The sequence below is a fragment of the Polypterus senegalus genome, chromosome 11 (assembly GCF_016835505.1).
Source record: "Polypterus senegalus isolate Bchr_013 chromosome 11, ASM1683550v1, whole genome shotgun sequence".
NCBI classification, from domain to species: domain Eukaryota; kingdom Metazoa; phylum Chordata; class Cladistia; order Polypteriformes; family Polypteridae; genus Polypterus; species Polypterus senegalus.
Window position 1 is genome coordinate 18,574,371 of NC_053164.1, and position 27,076 is coordinate 18,601,446.

Below are 27,076 nucleotides of genomic sequence, written 5' to 3' on the forward strand. Positions count from 1 at the left end.
ATGCATATCTGTGCTACATTAATATCTGAAAATAAAATTGTGTTGCTTACACAAAATGTTTAAAACTAAGAAATCCAGTCTAAAATGTATAATGCAATTCAAACTGAAAGGATTAGTTTACTTTGACAACAACAATGTACAGATAATGTACTCATCCCCTTGTCATCCAATATGTTCATGTCTTTCTTTCCTCAGTCATAAAGAAATTGTTTTTTTTGTTTTGAGGAAAACATTTCAGGATTTCTGTCTATATATAATGGATATGTATGGCGCCCCGAAGTTTGAACTTCCAAAATGCAGTTTAAATGTAGCTTCAGAAAGCCCAAAATGATTGGTTATTTTCCAAACAAATTGACAATTTATATACTTTTTAGCCTCAAATGTTGGTCTTGTCTCCTCTGTGCAGTCTGTGTGATTCAGGTAAATACAGTTAATAGATGTCAAAAAAACAACAATCTCTTTTATATCTTTAATGTCAAAAACATCCTGCAATGCTGTTTTTACCTTTTTTTTGTAAAGGGCATTTGAGCGTCTATACATGTTAACTGTGTAAACACTGTGTCTGCACTTTTGCTGCAATCTAAGACTGTATTTACCCGAATCACACAGACTGCAGAGACAACACAAGACCAGCATTTGAGGTTAAAAAGTATATAAATTGTCCATTTGTTTAGAAAATAACCGATTGTTTCGCTAGATAAGACTCCTCCTCCTCGGCTGGAATCGTTTAGAGTCTTCTGAAGCTGCATTTAAACTGCATTTTGGAAATTCAAACTCCGGGGTGCCATACATATCCATTATATAGAGAGAAATCCTGAAATGTTTTCCTCAAAAAAACAATTTCTTAATGATCGAGGAAATGTTTTATATATGATGCTTTAATACTTATGCTGTCCATTATAAGGCACAGTAGGGTATTTATCCACTCTTTTTAATGTAACGTTAGTGATGGATCTCGTTAATTAAAATGAACGGATCTTTTTAATTTCAGCAGAATATAAATATAATGTATGTTAATATAGCCCAGTGATGAAGTTATGAAGCTTAATCGTCATCTCTGCGGTGGACGCGCAATATACACGTTTCATACATAATATATAATCTGATATATTTGTTTTCTATTTGAACTGGTTTCATTGTTATACAGCACACAACATTTTGTTGTTATTGTGAGTGTACACAAAAAAATTATAGACACTTAACGTAACCGATTCGAACAATGAAATTATTCTTGTCTGTATGACCAAAAAGTTTTGAACGAGTTATTGAAGGAGAAGTGATTGCACCGACGCTTTCATCTTAGATTTTCATGCAGTATAACGTTACACGAGCTGCCATTCAACTAACCACACGCAGTCAGTCCACACAAACGCTTGAAAATGCGCACATTTAATATAGACATTATAGTTTACATGTAATATCGAGAAGCCCTTTCATTTCAAGTTGCACTCAACATTAAAATGTGGCTACGCCACTGGTAACGTTATAGCGTTTTATTTATGAGATGATCATCACATTTCTGATAAAGAAACATGCAACCAAGGCCAAATTATGACAAACAGAATAGATTAATTTAATTAATTAGTAATCGTTTTATTAAATTAACTATAAAGAATTCGACTTTCTTACCTTTCCTTGTGGTTTTTGAAGTGCCGGATGAAATTTGATGTTGTGGTTGTCGTGTCTGATACTCGCGTTGCATTCTCTGCATCTGGCAAATCTTTTTGTTAGTACGGTCTAGTTCAAAGTCCTTATAGCCAAACGTGACTATATGAGGAGCTCGACTATTGTCTGCCATGTTTGGCGCGGTTTGAGTTGTGCAGCGTTCTTCTTCTTCTTGGTAGCGTTAAGAGTTGTGCAGCGTTAAGGGCGCAGGCGCCAATTATGGCGCTGCTGAGTCATAATTATTTTATTAAATTATTTTATTTTATTAAACAAATTATATTTAAAAGTTCAAGTCATTGTCGAGTCTTCCACTTTAAGTCAAGTCACTTACTCTCAAGTCAAAGTCAAGTCATTTTCTTACTTCAATCAAGCAAGTCTCAAGTCCTGAAAATTGTGACTCGAGTCCCCCATCTCTGATATACAGTAATCCCTCGCTATATCGCTTCGACTTTCGCGGCTTCACTCTATCGCGGATTTTAAATGTAAGCACATCTAAATATATATCACGGATTTTTAGCTGGTTCGCTTTCTGCGGACAATGTGTCTTTTAATTTATGCTACATGCTTCCTCAGTTTGTTAGCCCAGTTGATTTCATACAAGAGACGCTATTGGAGGATGGCTTAGAAGCTACCCAATCAGAGCATGTATTACATATTAACTAAAACTCCTCAATGCTAAAAGATATGCTTCCCGCGTGGCGCTTGTTTTGTTTGCTTCTCTCTGTCTCTCTCACTCTCTCTGCCTGACGGAGGGGGTGTGAGCAGAGGGGGCTGTTTACACAGTAGCTGTTTGCCTAGAAGATAGGACGCTCCTCTACAAAATGTCGCTTTATCGCGGTGCTTCTGTATACTTAAAAGTACGTATTGATTTTTTGATTGTGCTCCTTTGAAGATAAGATATGTTTGCATTCTTTTAATTGTGAGAAAGAACTGCCATTTCTGTCTTGTAATGAAGCACAGTTTAAATGTTTGACTAAAGGGTGTTATTTCATGTCTAGAGGGCTCTAATAATGTTAACAGTGTGGGAGAGTTTATAAGGGCTTAAAATATATAAAAATAACCATACAAACATATGGTTTCTACTGCTGAAATTCATTTATCGCGCAGAGTCTGGAACGGATTAACCGCGAAAAACGAGGGTTGACTATATATATATATATATATATATAAATATAAATATATATATATAAATATATATATATATATATATATATATATATATATAATGTACATGCACACACACTGTGCAAATTCTTATGACTGCTATACTAATTCTGGGCTGGGCCTCCTTTTGCTCTCATAACAGCCTCAGATCTTCATAACATGGATTCCACAAGATCTTGGAAACATTCCTTTGAAGTTATCATCCATGTTGACAAAATTGCATCACAAAATTTCTGCCGGTTTGTCAGCTGCATTTTCATGCTGCAAATCTCCTATTCTAACACATTCCAAAGGTTTTCTATTGGATTCATCCGGTGACTAGGAAAGTCACTTTAGAACACTGAACTCATTGTCATGTTCATTAAAACCAATTTGAGATAACTTTTGCCGAATGAAATGAGGCATTATCATACTGGAAGTAGGGTAAATTGTGGTCATGAGAGATTGCACACAGTCTGTGACAATACGTGGCTTTCAAGCAATAAGTGATTGGTATTAATAGGCCCAAAGTTTACCAGAAAAACATTCTTCACTCCAATGTACCACTGCCACCATCAGCTTGGACTGTTGATACAATGTAGATTTTTATACATGAAATCATGTTGTTTGTGTCAAATTCTGACCCTACCATCTGTGTGCCTTAGCAGAAATCAAGATTCATCAGACAAGGTTACATTTTTGTCTATCCAATTTTAGTGAGCCTGTGCCCACTGCAACGTCATCTTACTGTTCTTGGCTGATGGGAGTAGAGTCTAAAGTAGTCTTCTGCTGTTTTTGCGCATTTGCCCCAAGGTTTGATGTATTGTGCAATCGGACGTCCTTTTCTGGTCACAACAATTGTACCGGGTAGTTATTTCAGTTACGGTAACCTTTCTGTCAGCAGAAACCAATCTGGCCATTCTTTTCTGACCACTCTCATGAGCAAGGTGTTTCCATCTGCAGAACTGTCTCTCAATGGATTTTTTTTCACCATTTTGAGACTATCATGTGTGAAAATCTCAGGAGATCAGCAGTTGCAGAAATACTTAACCATTCTGGTGCCAACTATCTTATCAAGGTTTAAATCACTGGGATCACATTTTCCCCATTCTTGTGTGTGTTGTGAACATTAAGTGAAGTTCCTGACCTGTATTAGCATGATTTTATGCATTGCCCTACTAACACATGATTGGCTGAATAGATAATTGCATGGATAAGCAGATGGGCATTTGTTTCTAATAATTATCTCAGTGACCGTATATGGCAAGCAAAAGCCCAGTGGGATTCCTAATCCACCTTAATAAAAGGATAAGTGCTGTTATGTCTCTGTTATCCCATCAGACAGATCATCACAGACAACACTGCTTTCTATACAAAATGGCATATTATAGAGTCATATCAATTGCATTAGTTGTTCCAACAGATGGTGCATCACAAACGTTTATAGTACTGTAATTTATTTTATAACTACAAATGATTGTGATGTGCCATCTCTTGGAATAGACTCATAGCATGGCTAACTTATATTAAAGTAACAGCAAAGACATGGCATCCTATTTTATGATAATGTTAAAGAATTCATTCCTAATGCTAAAAACAATCTTGACATTTTGCAATCTTTCAGTACAATTTATCAAAGTGTAGACAATATTATGTGTATGAAGCTTTGTCTTAGACTCTAAATGATAGGGCTGTAAGAAGGAGTTTATTGTTTGACTATGTTAATTGTGAGTGAAGCTAGTCTATAAGTAAGGAATCTAGAATGGTTTTATATACTGCTTTTTAGATAATTCTATTGTTAATGCTCTCATATGTTTGAATTCCTTTTATGTATATACAGACTAATAGTTTATGGTCTGAAGAGCCATCCCTAAAACCTAGGATTAGATCAATAATGCTATGGAAGAAAAGAAAACAGGTACAAAATAAATAATGCTTCTGGTACAATGAATAGTTGTCTTGGTGCCTCAGTTTCTGTTGTGTTCCACTTGCATAATGTACATAACGTTAAACATTTCTTTTATTATTCATGGAACTGGTGGTGCAAATGATGTATATCCCAAAGGGCGTGACAAGCGATGTGTACATCCACATCAAGATGTGCACTAAATGCTAGTTTGCATTTGCCTGCTGTGAATTCTGTTAATATAATATCAAGGTATGACCTGGAAATATGAAAAATTCTTGTGTTGATTGCTCCATGCAGCATTTAAATATTTTAATATACAGAGGGAGGAATTAAGTAGAATTCATTGTGAAATTGTTAAAAGAGAAAGAAGCTTTTCTTTCAAGGAATAGATTTCAACAGATAATATCTTTAATCAACAGAGCTAATGGAGAGCAGGAAGAAAAAGGCCTTTTTTACCTCGTGTCCCAAATGACAATAAATTTTCTGGAGTAAATCAAGGAGTTGCTAGTGAATGGTGTCTAATTCCAGCAATCAGTTTCTGACACTCTGGATGCAAAGAGGTCAGCAGTCTTCTGTTAAGAGTTTTAATGGATGGTATCTTTTTTGACTCTGAATACTGCTTCTGAAGCTCTGTAATTTAATCGTTTACTCACTAATTAAACTCTTTGTATTCGATCTTTAGCCTGACATTTACTAAATGTAGCAGTAGGCTGTGTGGTGCAGAGATTAAAGCATTATTAGACTATGCATTAACTGCTTAGCCGGTATCCAGAATGTAGAAATATGAAAACAATTCAATTTTAATCTGCTTTGGGTAAAAGTATAAGCTAAAATAAATACATGTAATATGCTCATTTTTAGAAGTGCAATTTGTTAAGTGGCTTAGTATTCTGTTGTTCCACGTTGTATCTGCTTGAACTATATGTCAGAAACTAATTATGATTGAAGTGTCTGTGTTTTGTCGTTTCAAATAATTTCATAATTTTTTTTTTTATATAGCGAGAACAGTTTTTACAGGAGTCCCCCCACCCCACCCCCGCAAAAGCATCGAGATGTACAGTTAAGCTGGGGTGTTTACTAATTATCTATATATATAATTCACTAAGGCAAGACACCCATGGAAAGCACGCCGGAAAAGGCGTGGATTCACTAAGCCGCCGACAAGTGAGACACCTATGGCGCACGCAGGGAGGAGCCATGCCCACCAACTCAAAGACCATTGGATACGACAACAACTCGCAGGGCCACACCCACCAACTCGGACGCGACGACACAGAAAAAATGGCATCATTTATATTCGTCTGTCGTAGAGGCCACATGCAGTGCAGGTCAGGTTAATGTCATGTGCATGTCATGCACCTCCGAGCTACGTTGACTGTTCATAGAGGCATGTTTCTCGGAGGTGAATCGCCATATGCAGCGTGTGAAACGGTTTGCGAGGGGTATCCCATGGGATCCTTAAAACAATCCTTTACAACTGAGGTTAAAGCACAATGAAGTAAGCAGTCTTTAAAAACCAAGTTTTCGGTTACGACGCACGACTGTATGCACCATAGCAAACTGTTTTACATTCTACATACAACTGTTCACATCCGTGACAAACATGCGTCTTCTTAGATGTTCCTGAAGGAATTCGGAAGACGTTTTTCCCTGCCCACCAACACTCCTTTTTCACCGGCCGGCATCTACCCTCGCTCTCTAGGCATTCACACTGCCTGCCCATTTGCCCGGACGCAAAAACTCACCAACCACCCAGTTAGTCCCTTTCGTCTGTGCTAAGAGTCCACATGCACGTCTGAGCCACGTGGCGTTTGTTATGCCGCGGGTTCACTATTGTGTTGTATTTTGCTCTCTCCAGAGTTCCATCTTTTCATTCACTTACTGTTGTATTCTCACACCAACCCGTTTTAGACAACCGTGTCTTTCCAGAAGTGTTTAGCATTCAATAAATAATTATGCATGAGATTGACTGTGTGTCTACCCAGCGCAGAGTGGCATGGGTGAGCCGTTGAACTCCATTCGGGCTGTAAACCGTGGAATTCCCACTAAGTGCGACTCATACGCTCCCACTGGTTGCGTCCCTACCCTTTGTACACACCCCCCTCACACCTTGCTACTACCGTGGTCGGGTGTCTTGGTGGATTATATATAGAAAAGCAGCCAAAACTGCACAGATGAAAAGTCTACGTGAGTCACAGGTGCATCTGGACTGTGCAAAGATGACAACGACTCAAGTGACAAGTTGGAGGTGGGCACATGAGCGGGCAGTGCTTACTGAACGAGAAATCAGCAGACTAGCGTGACGGAGGGAGCGGCGTGGATGTGCTTCTCCTCTCCTCCCGTTCCACCCTCCGCGCCTGAGCGCCGCACGGACGATTGTGTGTTCGTTCGTTCCGTGCATTGTTACAATGTTGCTTTTCTTGCTGATTTATTACATTACCGATTTTTCAAATGTAAATTTTCTCCCTGTGCTTAAAAATCATTAAAAAACCGGCCTGATTATGCGGCGTATGGTACGCCGCGGGTTGGCTAGTTTAATAATAATAAGATAAATGTATACATTTATATAGAGCTTTTCTCACTACTCGAAGTGCTTTCAAGCAGGGAGGACCTGGGATGCAAACGCATTATCTCATTACTGCAAGGCAGCAGTGCTACCACTGCGTCACCTCCGACAATAGAAGAATTAGAAATGAATGGATTTGTGATCTCTTTTTGGTTGACCCAAGAGGTGCTGCTGACATTGTCCTCCCTATTGACTTGAAAACACATCTAATTGACCTTACATCGTATGGTAGCCTACAACTTTCATTTTGTAAGATGGAATTCTTTGTTGCTTCAAGCTACACAAATATCCAGGACTCACTTGATTGTGCAACAAGGTTTGTGCCTTGTAATACAACATATACTTGCGAGTCAGGATTTTGAAATGTAGCAGCAACTAAAACAAAGAGCAGGAATATACTAACGACAGCAAGGTCATGTGCTATATGGTGAGTCACCCTTTTCCCAATTTCACTGGATATGATAATATATACAAAGCAATCACAAGTATCACATGACTTGAATAGTCCTTAAGTAATTCAGTAATTCAGTGTTTCAAAATGCTCTGGTGTTAAGTGATAAATATGAGCATGTTTTTATTCTATATATAGAGTGGGTCGCGATCGATGTACTCACATGAGAAGTGATGGGAAAAAGGTTGAGACTCGCTGCAAGGAAACAACACAAAAACAGCTTACAAGCTGTATCAGTAATTCAGTTGCTTATCAAGCCATGCAGTTTGTTTATGTAGGATTAAAAGTCTGTTTGTGAAATAAAACCAGGAAATTTAAAGAATTACCATTCATGGCTTCAGCCTTGTAAGCAGTTACTGTATTTATGGAGTCATTTTATGCACAAAAAGAACAAATACTTGATTCATTAGAACAGAGACGTTTACAGAAAGGTAGTGCAGATGATCGAGGGAACACTTGCATTTCAGCCATTGATGATGAAAGAGTCAACATTTAAAATCAACAAAAATATTTGCTTTCTTACCTCAACCAGTTAGACAAATATACCTGGGCAACACCATATACTTTGGGTAGTCTGTTACAAAAAATATTGTCTGACTGCAAGACCAGTTACGTTTTAGTGAAATGTTATAGGCCTATACAAAAATGCCATTGAAAATGTACGTCTGACACATTCTGACTCACTACAAATCACTGGCATTATGCATAATATCTATTTTCTGAAAATATTTAGCCTACAACCATAATTCTTTATAATTATTTCTTTTTAACGGGAGAAGCTTTATCATTTTTTTCTCCATAATTTAGAGGCAGACTACTTGATTGATTAGTGACTTTGATGGACTGTTCTTGCTTTCAGGGCAGTGTCTAACTTTAGCCTTCTGGTTCTGTAATGGACTCTTCCTTTTGTAAATTGATCTAATGGATCAGAAAATGAATGTAAAGTTAAAATAAATAAGCAATCAATAGCTTTCTTGTATATTAAAAATAACACTGGCAGAAAAAAAACACTTGTCTTAGAAGGTTATTCCAGGAGTAGTTAGGGTTTGGGCTTTACCATGTCTTGAACCTTTCTTATCTCTCCCTTTGCTTCAGCAGCTAAGACATACTTTGTATGTGGACTGCACATCTAGCCTGTGTAAATTATAGTACATTTATTTTCACCCGCTAGAAAGTTTGCATTGTATTGTAGGCTTAAATGTGATGCACCACCACATTTCAATAAAAAGTAAAACCATCATTCTTTCGGAACTGTAAAGCAAGCAGAACTTGAGAGAGACTTAATTTTTTTTGCGATTTTTATTGTTAGAAGATTAGGTTCTGCCCATATATACTGTGTTCCTTTTGCAGTGCCAAAGATGTAAAATAACTGGAATGGCTTACAGCAGTTTTTCTGATGATGTCTATTTGAGTTTTTCAGTTTAGATACACTTAGTTATAGTGATGTCCTTCTCCCTCTGTTTTCATGATGTGTTTCCTATTATTTTTTATGGGGTATGTTATAATAAGAAGTAGTTAAATTCAGGACTGTGGAATAAGAGTCGGAGTCATGGAGTCGTAAAGTAAATTGTAACAAAACGTTTTAAAACTTAGCTTTTTGATAAAAAATATATAATCGTTTTTCATTTTGCAAGTTTTCTCTTTTATTTAATGTTGCTCAATGTAACTTCTTTAATAAATAATATAAAAAAGCCACAACAGCATTGCTGCACCCTTTAAACCCAAACCTTAACAGGTTAGGGTTATAAAAAGTAGCCTGATGAATCATTCTGGCAGTGATGAAGTGCCTTATATCCGGTATGTTATGTGCTTTCAGTCAACATAGTAAATATATGAATCTAATTACAAAAAGAGGACTCCGAATCAGTGGTACCATAAAATGAGGAGACAGACTTGAAGGTTTTGTGCACTGACTCCACAGCCTTGGTTAAGTGATTGATACAGTGAAGAAAATTTGAATTGGTTGCAAAATGCTGCTAATTTGTTTGCAGTTTCACTTCATTCTCATGCAGCCTGAGAGAGAGAAATAAAAGAAGCAAATTTTGAATGGTGGTCTAACAGATTAATCATTTACACAATACCAGATATGCCACTTCTTGCATTCAAAGCATTTTAAGCAAGAAAAGTTTGCTTTATAATTAACACCTAGAGGTGAATTTAGGGACGTGAGCAACTCCAAATGCATTAGACAATGCCAATTCAAATAGTGACCCATACAATGCGAGCAGTAATGTCAAATTATGTGGAAAAGGAAATATATCTGACACTGACTTCTTTTGCAAGGTGACCTCTGGTGTCCTGTGACCCTGAATTAGACTAAGCACACTATATCAGTGAGTGCACCTCCAGTGAGCCCTCTTTTAAACTGCTAAAGTTTGCAGATGACACCTCTCTGATGAGGACGAGGTGCCATATTGGCAAGTGGGTGTACCCTCATCACTCTCAGCTTAAATAGTCTGAAAACTGGGGAAATGGCTGTAGATTTTAAGAGACTCTCATGACTTCCTACTACTATAGTTATAAAAGATGTCACTGTCAACTGGGTGAAATCGTTTACATTTATTAGCACCACTGCCATTCATAGTCTTAACTGGAATGAAGAGAGAACTTGTGTTGTTACAATAAAAGCTCCACTGCGGATGTTTTTTCACTGGCAACTTAAAATGTTTAATCTGCCCCAATCAGTGACAGTTTTATCTGTTATTGAAAGCATCCTGACGTTCTTCATAACTGTCTAGGATGATAGTGGATCTGCTCCCTCAAAACATACACTGTGACATGTTATTCGGTCAGCAGAATGGGTTCAAGGCCTGAACTTGGACTCTCTTGAGGACTTTTACCCATCACAGGTCAGAAAAATGGCTGGAAATATAATTAAGCGCTACACTCATCATGGTAACCATCTCATTCTGTTATTACCATTGAGGAAATGTTACCAGTCACTAAAAGCAAGAACTAGTAGACAAATCAAGAATTTCTTTACTGCTGCAGTCACTCTAGTTAAACACAATTTCCGATTGATTCCTGCTTCTTACTCGTCTTGAAAGTATATTTATTACATAGTCTTATGTGATAAATTACTGGGCATCATCAAATTCTTTTATACATTTGTATTTTATGTGCATTATGCTGTTATTCTCCATGACTGTATGTGATACTGGAATTGGTGTCATGTATTGTATATTGTGCTGTTAATTGTATTTACTTTGTTATGTGTATGTATATAACACCAGGAGAAAATTCGTAGCAACTATGGGGCCTGGCAAAAATTCAAGCAAAAGTAAGAAAATGGATAGATGGAAAATGACCATTTATAGTTTGATACTTACGTTTGCACAGTTTTCAAAATTTTAATCAATGCATAAATGGTAAATGTTAGCATTGCTTTATTGATCCAAGTCTCTCACGTCCCACTTACAGACTTTATAGCAGCTTAAACTCGGCAAGCAGATTCAGCAGATTTTAGGAAAAAGTGATCATTGTACCATTAATTAATTTTTTTTCTATTTTCTCTTATAGTTTTTTTTTTTATTTTAATTGTTGTGTTGCATTGCTTTGCAAATATGAGCTAGTTTGTTTCATGTTCTTAATTATGTCATATTCATAGAAGTATTTATTGTGAACATATGGGACTGGTCATAAGCTGAAATTACAGTTGCTATTAAGGTTCACTAGTGTGCTTAAAACATACATTATGGTTCTTGCATTGCTCAGCTGTTTGAACTTTGATAATCTTTTGGAACTTTTTCTATTTTAGCCCCTCTCTATATTGCATTTATATGTGATTTAAATAATCTCTTTGAAAATAGACAGATGCATTTCTGCCAGTACTGTACTGGAACAAGTTCTCTTTGAGTCAAGGCTGTGCTCTGTGCCATGTAGCTTGTCATTTGTTTTTGAATCACTGATGCACACGAGGCAGAATCTGCTTAAAGGCTTCCTTTAGTTTCATTCATTTGTACAGCTGATTCCCTACAATTATCAGTCAATCAAATTCAATAGCCTGTCCTTAATAAACATCAAAGGATTATACAGGAAAGACAGTCTTCTTGTCTGTCTTGAGCCGACAGCTGCATTTGCTAAAATCACTCTCCTGGGCCAAGTACATCTGGTGAGGCCCTGGTTTTCAGTGGCTATGAAACGTAGATGGGATTCTGTGAACTAGTTATTAACTACAGGGCGAGGTTTACATCCTCGTCTGCAGGATATCGCAGTGGGGGAAGTATATGGGGGAGGTGTGGAGCTGTAAGAATGAAAAATTAGGAGTCAAAGATTTGTGCTGCACAGCTAGAGTGTAATATGACATGGTTGTGGCTATACAGTACTTTTACTTTTTGAAGTTGGCAAACACTCATTTTTGTAGAGAATATTGTATTTCTCATTTGTGATCTCTGAGTTAGCATTATGCGATACATACTTTAATGAGTTTGTCTTCTTTTAAATGATGCAATATGCAGTCATCATGAATTTCTTTCAAAGAAATATTAGTCTCTTAGTTTCACAAGGCTGTGTCCATTTTATCTGGAGGCTGTGAGTGAGTAAAGGGTTTGTTTGTAACTTTGAGTGGTTTTACCCATTAGGGTGGATGGTCCAGCTGGTACTGCACTGAGCTTTTCCTGTAGTGGTCTATTATTGATTAATGTATATGTATATTTTATTGTAATAATATTATTTATAATATATCTGTTTGTATGGTACATGTATATTATGTGTGTGTATTTTATTAATACGTTGATCATTGTATATGTATTGCAAATCATACAAACACATTAATGAAGTATTTTATAAATTTTTTCGTAATATGTATTAGCTAACTTTACTCTCATATTAAAGGATCTAGTTATTCCTCATGATTTCCATTGCAAATGCTTGTATACCATTCAACCTGAAAAATACCAAACTTGTCCTTTAACAATATAATAATTATTTGAAAATATATAATGATAGATATTTACAACACCAGTATGAATATTGCAGTTATTCTGCAGGCTCTTTCTTAGTAGTGCTTTCAGATTATGTAATTTGTTGTTGTCATTTTACTTCTTATAGTAACTCTCCGTATTTTTATTTTTATTTTTTTTTGTGAGCTGAATTGTCTTGCTTTTGGATTGACTTTACATTATGTTGTGGAAATTACAGAAGTCTGAGAGATTGCTTTATTTTGTCATGTTTATCACAGTGCGAGCATACTGATAATTTTGATTTGTTTCCCTTTGTCTAGGTAAGCACTTGTTAAACAAGGAGGGAATGAAAATTTTCAGAAAAGCATTGAAGAAGAATGGAAGGGTTACCAAGCCAGTGAAAACTGAGAGCTGCATACGGTGTTGAAAATCATTTATAGTGTATGCAGAAGAATCTGTGTCTTCTGCTATGTTGGCTGTCTGGAACAGGATTGATGTCTTTCCGTGGTTACATTATAACCAGCTACCTTTCCTATTTTTCAAGTTTGGAGGACATTGGCAGGACATTTAGCCAGAGATGAGAAGCACTTTCTTGATACAATTAGCTATTGTGAGCTTTTATGGACTATGACAAGTTATCGCATTATTCAAAATGACCTAATGGTTGAAATGGTAGGTCCGATATCATTCGGAAGTGGAGGGAGTGCTGAACCATCAGGTGGTGATTACTGTGCACATCCTTTTCGTGTACAAAACGGAAATGCGGTGCATTTACTTCAGGAACCTTGCCCACCACGAATTAGTAGTTCCACTCCTATTGTTCCTAAAATGGGGGTGCGAGCCCGCATTGCAGACTGGCCCCCCAGGAGAGAGCTTTCAAAAGAATCTCTTTTGACTCCTCACCCTCGTGAAACTGATCCTAGTTCATTGCGCACCCATGGCTTTCAAAATGGGCAGCTTTATCATACCACTTCAAGCTATCAACCTTCCCTAGGAGGATTTAGAGGTTTTCAGAAGATTGGAAGACGACGGTCTAAAGATGTGGAATTTCAAGATGGCTGGCCCCGGTCCCCAGGGAAGACCTTCATTCCCCTGCGTAACCGAAGTAACAGTGAGATCACTCTGAGTGAATGTGAAGTGGAGACTTTTGATCCTCCTAGGGGCATTAAACATGGATCTACGGGCATGCCTCTTTTCAGGGAATATGGCAGCACATCGTCTATAGATGTTCAAGGTATTCCTGAGCAGAGCTTCTTTGAAATGCTTAATGAGTTCCGGCAGGAAATGCCTGATCAGAGGAGTGCTGCTCCTGAAAAATTGAATGAGTTACTACGTGCTGATACTAGCCCTGATTCCACTCTAAGCAGTAGGACACCTAAGAATGACCTTAAAAACAGTCAGCTCCGAGAAGATGGAAAATCTTCACTAAAGACAGAGCGAACACGCAAAAAGAGTGGAAAATCCGATGGGAATAGTAGTACAGATTCCTCGATTTTTCGTAAGTTGCGTAGCAGCAGGAATGACGTTGATACACCTAGTAAGGGAGGTCACATTGACCTGGAGGACAGCAGGCTACAGGAATACATAGCAAAACCATGGTGTTGCCAGAAGAGCTTTGCACATTACGATGTGCAGAGTGTCCTCTTTAATCTTCAGGAGGTGGTGTCAAATAGAATCTGCGTGGCCCAGAGGAAGAATACAACAACAGGTGCTTCGGCTGCCTCCGCTGTTTCAATCTCAGTTTCACAAACTCTTAGCCTGGGAAATCTTGAACCTGCTTTTGCAAGCACTGAAGATTTGAACTATAAGGAGAACTTAGAGCCTGATCTTGGAGATAGCAACTGCAATGACCTGTTGCTGAGCTGCCCACATTTCAGAAATGAAATAGGTGGAACACTTGAGCGTAATGTCAGCTTCCTGAAGTCAGCAGCTGGTTTTGCCAGTAATAGTGATGGTGGAGGGTTTATGGAGGCAAATCTTAACATGCACTGCACAAATGCCAGCATCTCTGTTCTGGAAATCACCAAAGACCTTCAGAACTGCCGAATGGAGAGACTGAAGTACTATGCTATTGAGCATGTAGATCTGGGGGCATTGTACTTTCAAGAATTCTTCCATAACAAAGGTAAGACCCTACCAGATAGAGTTAATTCATTCTGTTATTGAAAATAATTTGATTTGCATGTATGTATATCTGTGTGTTTTTCTATTTTATTATACCTATACCCATTTAATGCTTATAAGCTTATTCCATTTTTCTGTACTTTTGTCATTCACAATTCATTTTTCTGTCTACAAAATTGATTCACTGTCATCAGCATACATAAAATGTTGAAGCTGGGCTCCACTGGTTATCAGAATTATCAGTACAGTCATGTGAAAAAGCAAGTACCCCATCAAACTAATTTTCTGTTTTTTACCATATGTGGACATAGAAGTTTGATTTCCATTCCAACAGTAGCTTTAGATAAAGATAAAAAAAACACAATAGTAATTTCACTTCACATAATAATTTATTCAACAAAAAGTGAACAGTTATGCAATATACTTCTGTGGGAAAGTAAGCCCCCGACCCCCTCACCCCCTGGCTATAAATAGCAGGTAATGACATTGAGTGGCAGAAAGTTTTTTTCACTCTACCATTCAGCATTCTTTTAGCTGTGTGATGTTTGAGCAGAGTCTTGCGTGCACAGGCTGTTCCACAGCATCTCAATGTGATTCAGATCCAGGCTTTGACTTGGCCTTTCTTTCATTTCAAATGTTCCTTGGATTTACTGCTGTGTTTAGGGTGATTGTCATGTTGCAAGGTGCACTTTCAGTTCAGCTTCAGTCTTCTAACAGAAGTTATCACATTATCTATCATCAAGCATCAATTTGTTGCAAAGAAAAAATAATGGTGGATTCAATGAGGGTGAGCTGCCCAGATCCTGATGCAGCAAAGCATCAAACATTTCTACCACTATACTATATACAGTAGTTGGTTTCTCGTTCTTCTGAACAAATGCTGTCTTTGGTTTTAACCAGACATGTCATCTGGTACTGCGCTGAAGTAACTCTGCCTTTGCCTTGTCTGCCTAGAGCATGTTGTTACAGAAATTCTGGTCTTTTGGTAGGTATTCCTAGGAAAACTTGGTCTTGCCCTGATGTTCTTTCTGGAACACCTTCTACAGTATGTAGATCTAATATGTGCAGCCTCTAATGGTAGACATATTCACTTTGCCATCAACAGTAGCAAGAGCTACCTGTATCATCTCATGATGATATTCTGGGGTTCTTAGAGACTTCTCTCAGCATTTTGATTCCTGCCGTCAAGCTGAACTTACTGGGGCAGTCTGGCCTGGATATGTTGATAGTTGGTTGAAATCTTCTCCACTTGTGGATAATGTTCTAGACTGTGGAATGGTTTATTTCCACCTGTTTGGAGGTCTTTTTTAAATCCCTTCCCAGATGTGCTTCTTCTAAAGGCTTAAGGGAACTCTTGTGATTTCAGCATGTTGATAACACACACTTCAACAACCAAATTAATATCTGAGGTTCAAATAAGATGGGTTCAGACAATATCCTGTCAAATGAGGTTCTAATCATTTGCACCTGATCTGGTGCACATGATTTTAATTTGAGGTAGTAATAAATGGAGGGGTGGACTTAACTTTTTCCATATATGAAGTTTGCATTTATGTTTATTTAAATTTTACAATAGACTATAAAATATAAATGTAGCATGATTTTTGTCATATCACCTTCATCTATACATACTGTTTAAACAAAGATTAAATCTTGACATGCCTCAATGTGTATTGAGGTTTACATTCAACGGGGTTGGCTGTGTTCTAATTAACATTTAACTCTTGATTGGATGTTTGAGTGCATAATTAAGGGGGAAAGTTTATGGGTACCAATTTAGAAATGGCGTTATATGTGTACTCGGGTTCACTTTACCTAATATTACATTTTGTCTCAATATCTGAAGCCATTTATTGTGATAAATGTACAAAGTAGATGATATCAGGACACATACTTTTCACAGCACTGTAAATCTTTAAATTGTGGTAACCTTGTAGCTTTTCTCTGTAAGCTTTGACATTTACCCATTCCCATCTCTCACTGCCATTACTTTGATAGCTTTTAATATAGATGAGCATTTATATGTGATCATTTACTAAATCATTACTTACCATAATGAACCTTTAATTTAGATTGTTATCACAATCTGTCCTGGATGCCAGGAACATTACTCTTGTATTCATTAATGTTTTCAAGATTACTTAACTACTCGTGGTGGTTCCGTAGATTGAAATTATGAAGCCAGTTTATGTTCATGTTTTAGCCACTGTAAATAAATACTGCACTGTAATAGCATCTTCAGATGGGACATTTATATAGGTATTACTGTATTGTGCAGTCCAAAGCAGGGTACCACTATGTAATCTGGAAACTTTTTGAATAAATGGGCTCACCAGATTCTTCTATCAGTTACTGTCATCCCTGAGGCTGCAGTTGTTTTGTTCCAACTAGTTTCTCAGTCAATGAATATTTTTTAACTCTCACTGTTAAATTAGCCATCCTTTGTCTTCCTGTCTCACGCAGCATTTAGAAAGAAGCAGTATAGTGAAATTTACATTCAATATGAAATTTTGAGATATCTGTACTTTTCCATAAGTTTAAGTCCTTAACTCTTGGTCATTTTCTTATTAATTCATATTTTTTTCTGTAGAATTTGCTCCCTAATTCTATCCTAAATATGCCATTATCCATCCATGTTAAGGGGTAAGCTCAGGGATTTGCAGGTTTATAAGACTATGCCATCCTGCAGACCACAGTTGGTGAGACTCAAGGGCGGTGTTTCTGATATGGATGTGAGTAATACTGGAGCACCACAAGGAACAGTCTTGTCTCATCTTATCTTTTCTCTGTACACCTCAGATTATAAATATAGCTCCAGGTCATGTCACTTGCAGAACTTTTCAGGTGATTCTGGACTTATGGGGTATGTCAATAAAGGGAATGAGATAGAGGAGAGGAGTCAGGTTGAGAGCTTTGTTTTATGGTGTAGAAAGAATTGTTTGAAACTTAACAAAACCAAGGAACTGCTTATTGCCATTCACCGCACCAAAAAGCCTCTATAGCTGTTCTCTATTCAGGGAATGGATGTAGAGTTGGTGCACCACTACAAGTACTTGAGGGTCCAAATAAGTGTCAAGTTAGACTGGCCTCAGAACGCAGAGGAAATATAAAAGAAAGGGCAGAACAGGCTTATCTTAATTAGAAGACTGCATTCCTTTAATGTGGGAAGTGACATCCTTCACATCTTCTACAACTCTGTGACAGCCAGTGCAATCTTCTACCTGGTGGTGTGCTGGGCTGGTACGTCACTTCGAGAGGCCAACCGAATCCACAAGCTAATTAAAAGGGCAAGCTCAGTTATGGGACACACTCTGGATCCCCTGGTGGTTATAGCAAATGAGAGAGTTAAAAGAAAACTGAGTGCCATTTTCAACAACACTGCACATCCACTCTCAACACACCAACACCGAGGACTTTCAGCTAATCAATTATTTAGAAGATGTGTATCAGGAAACGCAACAGGGGCTCCTTTATACCAGCAGCAATATACCTGCATAGAGCCTGAGTGCAACTGCCAAGTCAGAAGTTTTACTAACACTTAAGTAAATACAGCCTTTCAGCATTCAGTGTCATTTGCCCCCATTGTCTTCTCCATTCACTGATAATGTTATTGGGATACAATTAAAGGAAGCAGTCTCCACAAAAAAAGGCAAAAACAACAAAGTGAGTTAAGAAAAAATTTGACTATTTCTAAATGTTTTATCAATATAAATCACTAACCAATGCTGCTTTGTAAATGTAGCATAAGAGAAGAAAAGGACTAGCTAATTAAACAATGAGATCAATTTGAAGAACATCGCCTTTCGTAGAACTCAACATCCTGAGACACATTGCAAAGCACACAACAAAGTACAAAGCAAAAATGTATATGTACACTACAAATTCCCCATGCAGTTGGTAAACACATTCAATTCACAGTGCACTTAATCAATTCTTAAATGTAATTTAGATGTCGGGAGGTTTGTGGACAAAAATAAAGTCATAGCAAAATTCTTATAATGACAAGAATGTTTTAATTCTGGTTAGTAGTAGAGCTTTCAAAGTAGCTAAAAATAAGATTTAAATATCATTACAGTTAGGTCCATAAGTATTTGGACAATGATATAATTTTCATAATTTTGGCTCTATACATCACCTCAATAGATCTGAAATGAAGTAATAATTACGTGATTAAAGTGTAGGTCTTCAGCATTAATCAAAGGGTTCAACAGACGTATAATATTTAGAATATATTTAGAAATGACAGCCAGTTTTATACATGGTTCCTGCATTTTCAGGGGCTCAAAAGTATTTGGACAATTGACTGACAAGCTGTTCCATAGTTAGGTGTGAACAGGTCTCACCATTATTTCATTAACTATTAAGCAGCTAAAAGGCCTGTACACTCCAAATGTGTAATTTGCATTTGGAAGCTGTCAATATGAGGTCCAAAGAGCTTCCCATGGAAGTAAAAACAGGCCATCATTAGACAGAGAAAACAAAACAAACCCTTTAGAGAGACAGTAGAAACAGGAGTGGTCAAATCAACCATCTGGTACATTAGGAAAGAGAAGGAACACAGTGTCTGGGCAGTAGACCCATCATTGCCAAAGACTACAATCAAGAGAAGACTTCATGAAAGTAAATACAGAGGGTTTGTCACAAAGTGCAAACCATTGGTAATCCTCAAGCATAGAAAGCACAGATTAGACTTTGCCGGAAAATCTATATATATAATTCACTAAGGCAAGACAACCATGGAAAGCACACCGGAAGGGGCATGGATTCGCCTGAGCCGCCGACAAGCAAGACACCTATGGCGCACGCAGGAAGGAGCCAAGCCCACCAACTCCTGGCACCTCCGAGCCACGTTGACTGTTCATAGAGGCATGTTTCTCGCGGAGATGAATCGCCATATGCAGTGTGTAAAGCGGTTTGTGAGGGGTATCCAATGGGATCCTTAAAACAATCCTTTCCAACTGAGGTTAAAATACAATGAAGTAAGCAGTCTTTAAAAACTGAGTTTTCGGTTACGACGCACGACCGCGTGCACCCTAGCAAACTGTTTTACACCCTACATACAGCAATTCGTAACCGCGACAAAAATGCGTCTTCTTCACTCACGGACAATTATATGTTGCTCTCACCAGAGTTCCATCTTTTCATCCACTTTCTGTTGTATCCTCAAACCCTCCCTTTTTAGACAACTGTGTCTTTCCAGAAGTGTTCAACCATCAATAAATAATTATGTGGTGTTTTTTATGCCGCGGCTTCACTGTTGTGTTGTATTTTGCTCTCTCCAGAGTTCCATCTTTTCATTCACTTACTGTTGTATACACACACCAACCCGTTTTAGACAACCGTGTCTTTCCAGAAGTGTTTAGCATTCAATTAATAATTATACATGAGATTGAGCGTGTGTCTATCCAGCGCAGAGTGGCGTGGGTGAGCCGTTGAACTCCATTCGGGCTGCAAACTGTGGAATTCCCACTAAGTGCGACTCATACGCTCTCACTGGTTGCGTCCCTACCCTTTGTGCACACCCCCCTCACACCTCGCTACTACCGTGGTCGAATGTCTTGGTGGATTATATATAGAAAGCAGCCAAAACCGCATAGAGCAATGAAACGTCTACGTGAGTCACGTGCATCTGGACTGTGTAAAGACGACAATGACTCAAGTGACGAGTTGGAGGTGGGCACATGAGCGGGCAGTGCATACTGAATGAGAAATCAGCAGATTAGCATGACGGAGGGAGCCGAGTGGACATCCTTCTCCTCTCCTGCCGTTCCACACGCGACTGAGCGCAGTGCACTCGCATCCCTCTGTCTGGCAGGACAAGGCACGATGGCGGTCCGCCAGTTTTCAGTCACGGACACAATTGTGTGTTGGTTCGTTCCGTACATTGTTACAATGTTGCTTTTCTTGCTGATTTATTACATTACTGATTTTTCAAATGTTAGTTTTCTTCCTGTGCTTAAAAATCATTAAAAAACCGGCCTGATTATGCGGCGTATGGTACGCCGCGGGTTGGCTAGTATAAAATAAAAAAAAACAGTTTTGGAACAGTTTTCTTTGGACAAATGAAATTAAAATTGATATGGCTCAGAATGATGGATTGAAGAAAAGTATGGAGAAGAGAATGAGAATGCCTCATGATCTGATACCACAACATCTGTGAAACATGGTAGAGCCAGTGTTATGGCATGGGTATGTGTGACTGCCGATGGAAGTCGGTCACTGGTGTTTATTGATGATATGACTGTTGGCAGAAGCAGCAGGATGAATTCTGAAGTGTAAAGGGCTATCTGCTCATTCTACCAAATTCAACAAAACTGGTAGGATGAGGCTTCACTGTACAGACTTACAATGAACTTAAACATACTGCGAAAGCAAACCAAGTGTTTTTCAAGACAAAAAAAGGAATACTGTTCAAAGGCCAAGTCAATCAACTGACCTCATCCCAATTAGACATGCATTTCACTTACTGAAGACAAAACTAAAGGCACAAAGTCCAACAAACAAGTAGCAACTGAAAACAGCTGCAGTAAAGGCCTAGCAAAGCAACAGTATGGTGGAAACCCCCCACTTGGAGATGGCCATGGGTTCCAGACTTTCAACCAAGTATTGAAAATGAATGTTATATTCACGATTATTCATTTGTCCATATACTTTTGAGCCCCAGAGAATAGGGGGACCATGTATAAAAGTGGTTGTCTTTTCTAAACCGCTCAAAGTTTTTGTTAAGCACCTTAACTTAAAGTTGCAAGTCTACACTTCAATCACATCTTGACTGCTTCCATTTATTTAAATCCGTTGTGGTGGTGCACAGAGCCAAAATTTTGAAAATTGTATCACTGTCCATACATTTATGGACCTAACTATATATAATTAAGTAAATGTATACTATCATATTGTTTATATTTTGTTATTAATATTTTTACTTGCTTGGCAGTGTATGATTGCTTAACGCTAGAATTACCAGAGCCTGCGAAAAAACTCGTCGATCCTTCCCACCTTAAATCGCTTCGCATCCTCCATCAGCGTCTTTTGTCCTTTAAATGGGTTGATAAGCAGTAAGCAGAAGTGGTATCACATCCTGCACCAGCGCACAGTTTTTTCAGTTCAAGTCTGTTTGCCTGCATGACAGTTGCTTGGAGTTGTATAGAGTGAGAACTCAAGCAAAATCAAACCTTTTATAAATACTATATCGTTATTTGGAACACATGCATTTCATGTATGTTCCGTGTCTAGAACAATCTATGTACAGTAAACACCATTAAAATAGAAACTTTTTCATGTTTTAGTAATCATTGACAAAATGTAGACATGAAGTGTATAATGTGTTAAATCTGATTTCCAAATATCAAATAAGCACTTTCACAAAAGGTACAAATATAACAGAACAAGTGCGCTTCTATTCAAGAATATAATTGCAGAAAAAGAATTTACTACGACCGCTTCAATGGTGCAACTGTTGACTGGTAATCAAAACTTCATGGGTTCGATCCCGGATGAGTCCGTTTTCAGAAGTTAACTGCTGCTGTTCTTACTATTTTAGAATAAAAACATACATTTGATTTCAGTCTGTAACAGCCGGTGTAAATGTATGATACTCGTAAAGGTTAGGGTTTTTTTTTTTTAATTCATTTTTATTCTCTCAGTCGCGTTCATGATCCTACCCCCCTATCTGACACTGCTGTTTTCACATAAAGAGGCGCTATAGCTCTGCACTCTACTTGTGAATTTATGCTGTAGGAAGTAAGTAAATAAACCAAGGTAAATAAGTAAATAACATTCGATCTGGCTCAACACAGCTCTTCACAAAAAATGTGAAAACAGAAATTAGAAGCCATATTCTTAAATTAAATTCTCACACAATTTTGGTTTTGTTGCCGTTTTTTTGTTTAAATTGCTGAGACAAATTACAGTGGAACCTCGGTTCACGAACGTCTCGGAACACGTACAAATCGGTTTACGACCAAAAAGTTCGCCAAACTTTTGCATCTGTTCACAACCACACACTCGGTATACGAACATGCCAGTTTCCCTTTCGATTTGTGCGCGCCGATGATTTCCGCACGTCTCTCCCTGTGCATTCCCTGTGCAGCAAGAGAGAGAGACACACATGCACGAGAGAGAGACACACACGCGCACGCGCCGAGAGAGCAGCAGAGAGAGAGCAGCGAGAGAGAGAGACACACACACAGCACACACAAACACACACAGAAAAAGAGAATGAGACGGCTGGACACATAAGGCCGAGGGGGCAGTTAAAGAATGCACCAGGCTTGTTTTTAAAGAGACAGATTGGAGCATTGTTTTAACCTCGTCGTATTTAATGAAGACTTTTTTCTATTGGATTTTAACCTCCACTTCACTTCTGTTTACAGCGATCGGTTTGTAGCGTGCATTGTTGCAATGTTACTTTTCTTGATGGTTTATTTAATTACAGATTTTTCAAATTTTCATTTTTTTTCCTGTGCTTAAAACTTATTAACAAAAGTGTTTTTAGTGAGCGGTTTGTTGCGCTATAGCACAAACTCTTGCAGTGTTTTTCAAGGTTTTCTCAGTGTTATTCAATGTATTCAATGTTTTTACATTTAGTTTACTATTATGCTGTGCATTCTATGGTATAATTAACTATATTTGTGCTTAAAAATCTTTAAAATATATTTACATACAGTTTGTACAGTCTGGAACGGATTAATTGTATTTACATACAATCCTATGGGGGGAAATTACTTCGGTTCACGACCAAATCGGTTTACGACCAACGTTTTGGAATGAATTATGGTTGTGAACCGAGGTTCCACTGTATATAGGAATATGTAATCTGATTTGCAGTGTTTTTAATTTTTCAACAAACTTCTAGCTGTCCACATAACCAAGACATCCCATTCTGCCCTTCTGGTCCTGAGCTGCACAGCTGTTGAGGAGATCAGTCTAATTCTTGATATTGTAGGCCTCAACCATCACCCATTTTGGGAAGGATGCATCATATCCATAGTTACTGGAGTGCTTCGGCTAATCTCCCATCAGATGTTACCTACTTCCTGCCCACTGGTAGAATGTAAAACATGCTGTCCTGTGTTGACTAGCGGACTCTCCACTGTGTTGTACTTGCTTGTTTTCAATCAGATATTCATTCAGAGTGCCTAATGTATGAAATTCAGATTCGGGTGACCATAAATGTTAGCAGAAAGCAATGTGCTACACCTTAGGCCTACCAGTATTATGTGTCCAGCCAGTGTTTGCTGAACCATCTTGTTTCTGTGGCAGTATCAGAAGCTTTGGCGGACATGGTCTCTCAAAGTTTCATCATCAGATGACCAGAAACACTGCAGCTGCACATTAGTCATCCTGTTGCTTCCTGTGACCCAGAACAATCTGGCGATGGAGCAACCTGCCAAAATGTGGTTAATTGCAGTGAGTCCATTAACCCATTCAAGCACGCTTCAACTGTTTAAAGCTGCACTGAACCATGCAGATTTCAGAGTGATGTACAGTAGTTACAGACTTGCTGTACACAAACAACACCCGTCTTATCATGCTTGTGCCTATGCCAGTGGTAGTTCTTCCAAATGTTAAATTATAGATAGAAAATAAATATAAAAATATAGATAGATGCATTATATGAATTGTCCAGTGCATTGGTCACTGTTAAATGCTTTCTCTTACGTTGAATATGCATTGCCTGCCATCTACTCTGATCATAGGCTAACTCTGACAAATATAAAAAGTAAAGCCATAAGGCAAGTAATGTCTTTTGGTAGTGCCAAAACTGATATATTTATTTCTAGAAGCCAGATGAAAGACATTTGAATCTTTGTGTATTATATAGTACAGTAAATAGTTATGGAATAGGTGCATCTGTGGTCTCAATGATTGATCCTGACATTTTGCAAAACTACCAGCTATAAGAGAAAGGAATGAAAGAAGTCAGACAAAACCAGCACAGTGGCCTGTATGTAATGGAGTGCTTAACTCTGAGCCATCTTCTTTCACTGTGCAATCTAATATGCTGGTCTTCAATGAGTAAAAGCCCCCCAGGTTTCAAAATAGTTAAGGCTGCTCCAATTGGTATATAATAATGTATTCAACGTCCTTTCGACATTATATTTGCAATATGTGAAAGTGAAATTGTTCAATGTTCCCATCACAGATATTTACACTTCCCATTCCATGCCTACAAATCACATACCACAGGCATTAGTTCCACACCCACAGGAATCCCATGGCATTTTATTTCAAGCTCCTCATTACTCAGTAGTGTGTGGTCATTTCCTTACATCCACCCTAAAGATCTGAGCTAAAAGGCACACAACGTTGTTTTTTTGTACAATTTTGTAAAAATCACAGAAAAGTCATTTGTTACTGCTATAATATTTTATGCTTTGCTTTAATTCATATTTTGTAGCCAATAATTATGATAAGTAATTTAAAAGTTATGTAACAAACTTTGTTGTTGTATTCTTTTAGACCTGTTTTGCCATACAGGTTTTATTATGAGAGGTTAGTGTTTGGTTTTAAAAGTGAAACTCATTGTAAAAAGAGCGTAGTAGACATAGACATAAAAAGAACAAGGAAAAATCTATGCTGCCTTTGTATATACTGTCCACTTCTTTTTATTTCCTGTTTTTACAGTTATAAGCTCAGATCTGTGCAGGTTTACTTATACAGTGTCTATTAAAAGTATTTATGCCCTTGGAAGTTTTCACATTTTATTATTCAACACTGAAATATTATAGATTTAATTTGGCTTTAACTGACACTGATCGACTGGAAAATCTCAAAGTGAAACAAGATCTCTATAAAATAGTTTATATTAATTACAAATATTATAAGCAGAATCACAAATGTATTCACCCCCTTCAAGTCAGTATTTAATGGATACTCCTTAGGAAGCAATGCCAGCCATGAGTCCTTGTGTGCAGGTCCCTTTCTCTCTTCTTTGTAAATCTGCACATGCTCTCTAAGGTTGCATGTTGATTTCAAGTTAACAGCATGTTTGAACTTTAGCCACATATTCCCAAATTGAATTGAGATCGGGACTCTGACTTAGATTGTCATTTTTAAGCCTCTCCTAGCCTAGGCTCTATACATTGGGCTATTGTCTCAATGGAAAACAAATCTCACAAGGCGTCGGGTTCTTGCGCACTCCATTAAGTTTTTCTCCAGGATTTTGCTGCATTCATGTGATTCTCACAACAGCCTGACGGTGCCACCAACATGCTTCACAGTGGGCATAGAATGTTTTTGATAATTTTACAATGTTCAGACATGGCATTTAGTCTGATGGCCAAAATGATGAATTATGATCTCATCATACCATAGAACCTTCATCCAGCTGATTGGTCTCCCATGTGCCTTCTGCTGAGATGTCCTTTGTGTTTTTTTCAATTTGCCACTTTCCCATAAAGCTTAAATTGGTGAAGCACCTGACACCAGTTGCTGTCTGCACAATCCCGCCAATCTGAGCCACAGTAGGTTGACACTCTTTCAGAGTTCTCGGGGCCTCGTGGTGACCTCCCTCACTCCTTTGTATGGACAGCCTGCTGTAGTAGATTTACAGCTGTGCCATACTCTCCTTTTCTTAATGACTGATTTTAACTGGATATCTAGTGACGTGGGTATTTTCGTGTCTCCATTCCCTGACTTGTGCTTTTCATGAAGCTGCTTTGGTGAGTTCTTTTGTCTTCATTGTGTAGATTAGTCCACCTTACTGACTCACTGCAAGTTAAACTTTGCACATACAGCAGTATTTAGACTACAATCAACTGAAACCCCAGACAGTTGATCTTATTCTGTGACATCTAAAACCCAACTTGCTGTGCCAGTGATCATTTAGAGGGGTCATATTAAAGGAGGAGAACACTTGCAACATCAGTTATTTTGTGATTAATATCTTTAATTTAGAACACTTTGCAGAGATCTGTTTTGACTTTGACATTAAAGAGTCTTTTTTTTATGTTGATCAGTTTCAAAAAAGCCAAATTAAGTACATCTGTGATTCAATGTTGTATAGTAAGAAAAGCGTGCGATAACAAAGTTGTGTTTGTGTGAGAATACTTTTTATAGGCAATGTATCCTACAATCTAGTAACAATAATAATGGTAACGCAACGCAGGATATGTTTAAAATCTATATTTACATGTCCGCATCTTTTATTATCGAGTAGCTTCGGTAACCATTCTTTACAAGCATGTAAACATTGTTTAAAAATCGAATTACAAGCAAAAACATTCAGCCCCCTTTCCAATGATCTTTATAAATGTTGTAGACATTGGAGGTTAGAAATGTTATAAATAGAAATCTTCCTTTTTCAACTCAGACAC

The 27,076-nt window shown here is 37.9% G+C and overlaps 1 protein-coding gene across 4 annotated transcripts in view; it reads left to right on the forward strand.

The window, feature by feature from the left end:
• sipa1l3 (signal-induced proliferation-associated 1 like 3) overlaps nucleotides 1-27,076 on the forward strand; it is a 306,750-nt gene that overhangs the window by 137,291 nt on the left and 142,383 nt on the right. For all 4 annotated transcript variants that reach the window (XM_039768114.1, XM_039768115.1, XM_039768116.1 and 1 more), the window contains one exon: nucleotides 12,956-14,760. In XM_039768114.1, the coding sequence (XP_039624048.1) occupies nucleotides 13,263-14,760 (1,498 nt within the window). In that variant the 5' untranslated portion in view covers nucleotides 12,956-13,262. The remainder of the gene's footprint in view (nucleotides 1-12,955; nucleotides 14,761-27,076) is intronic.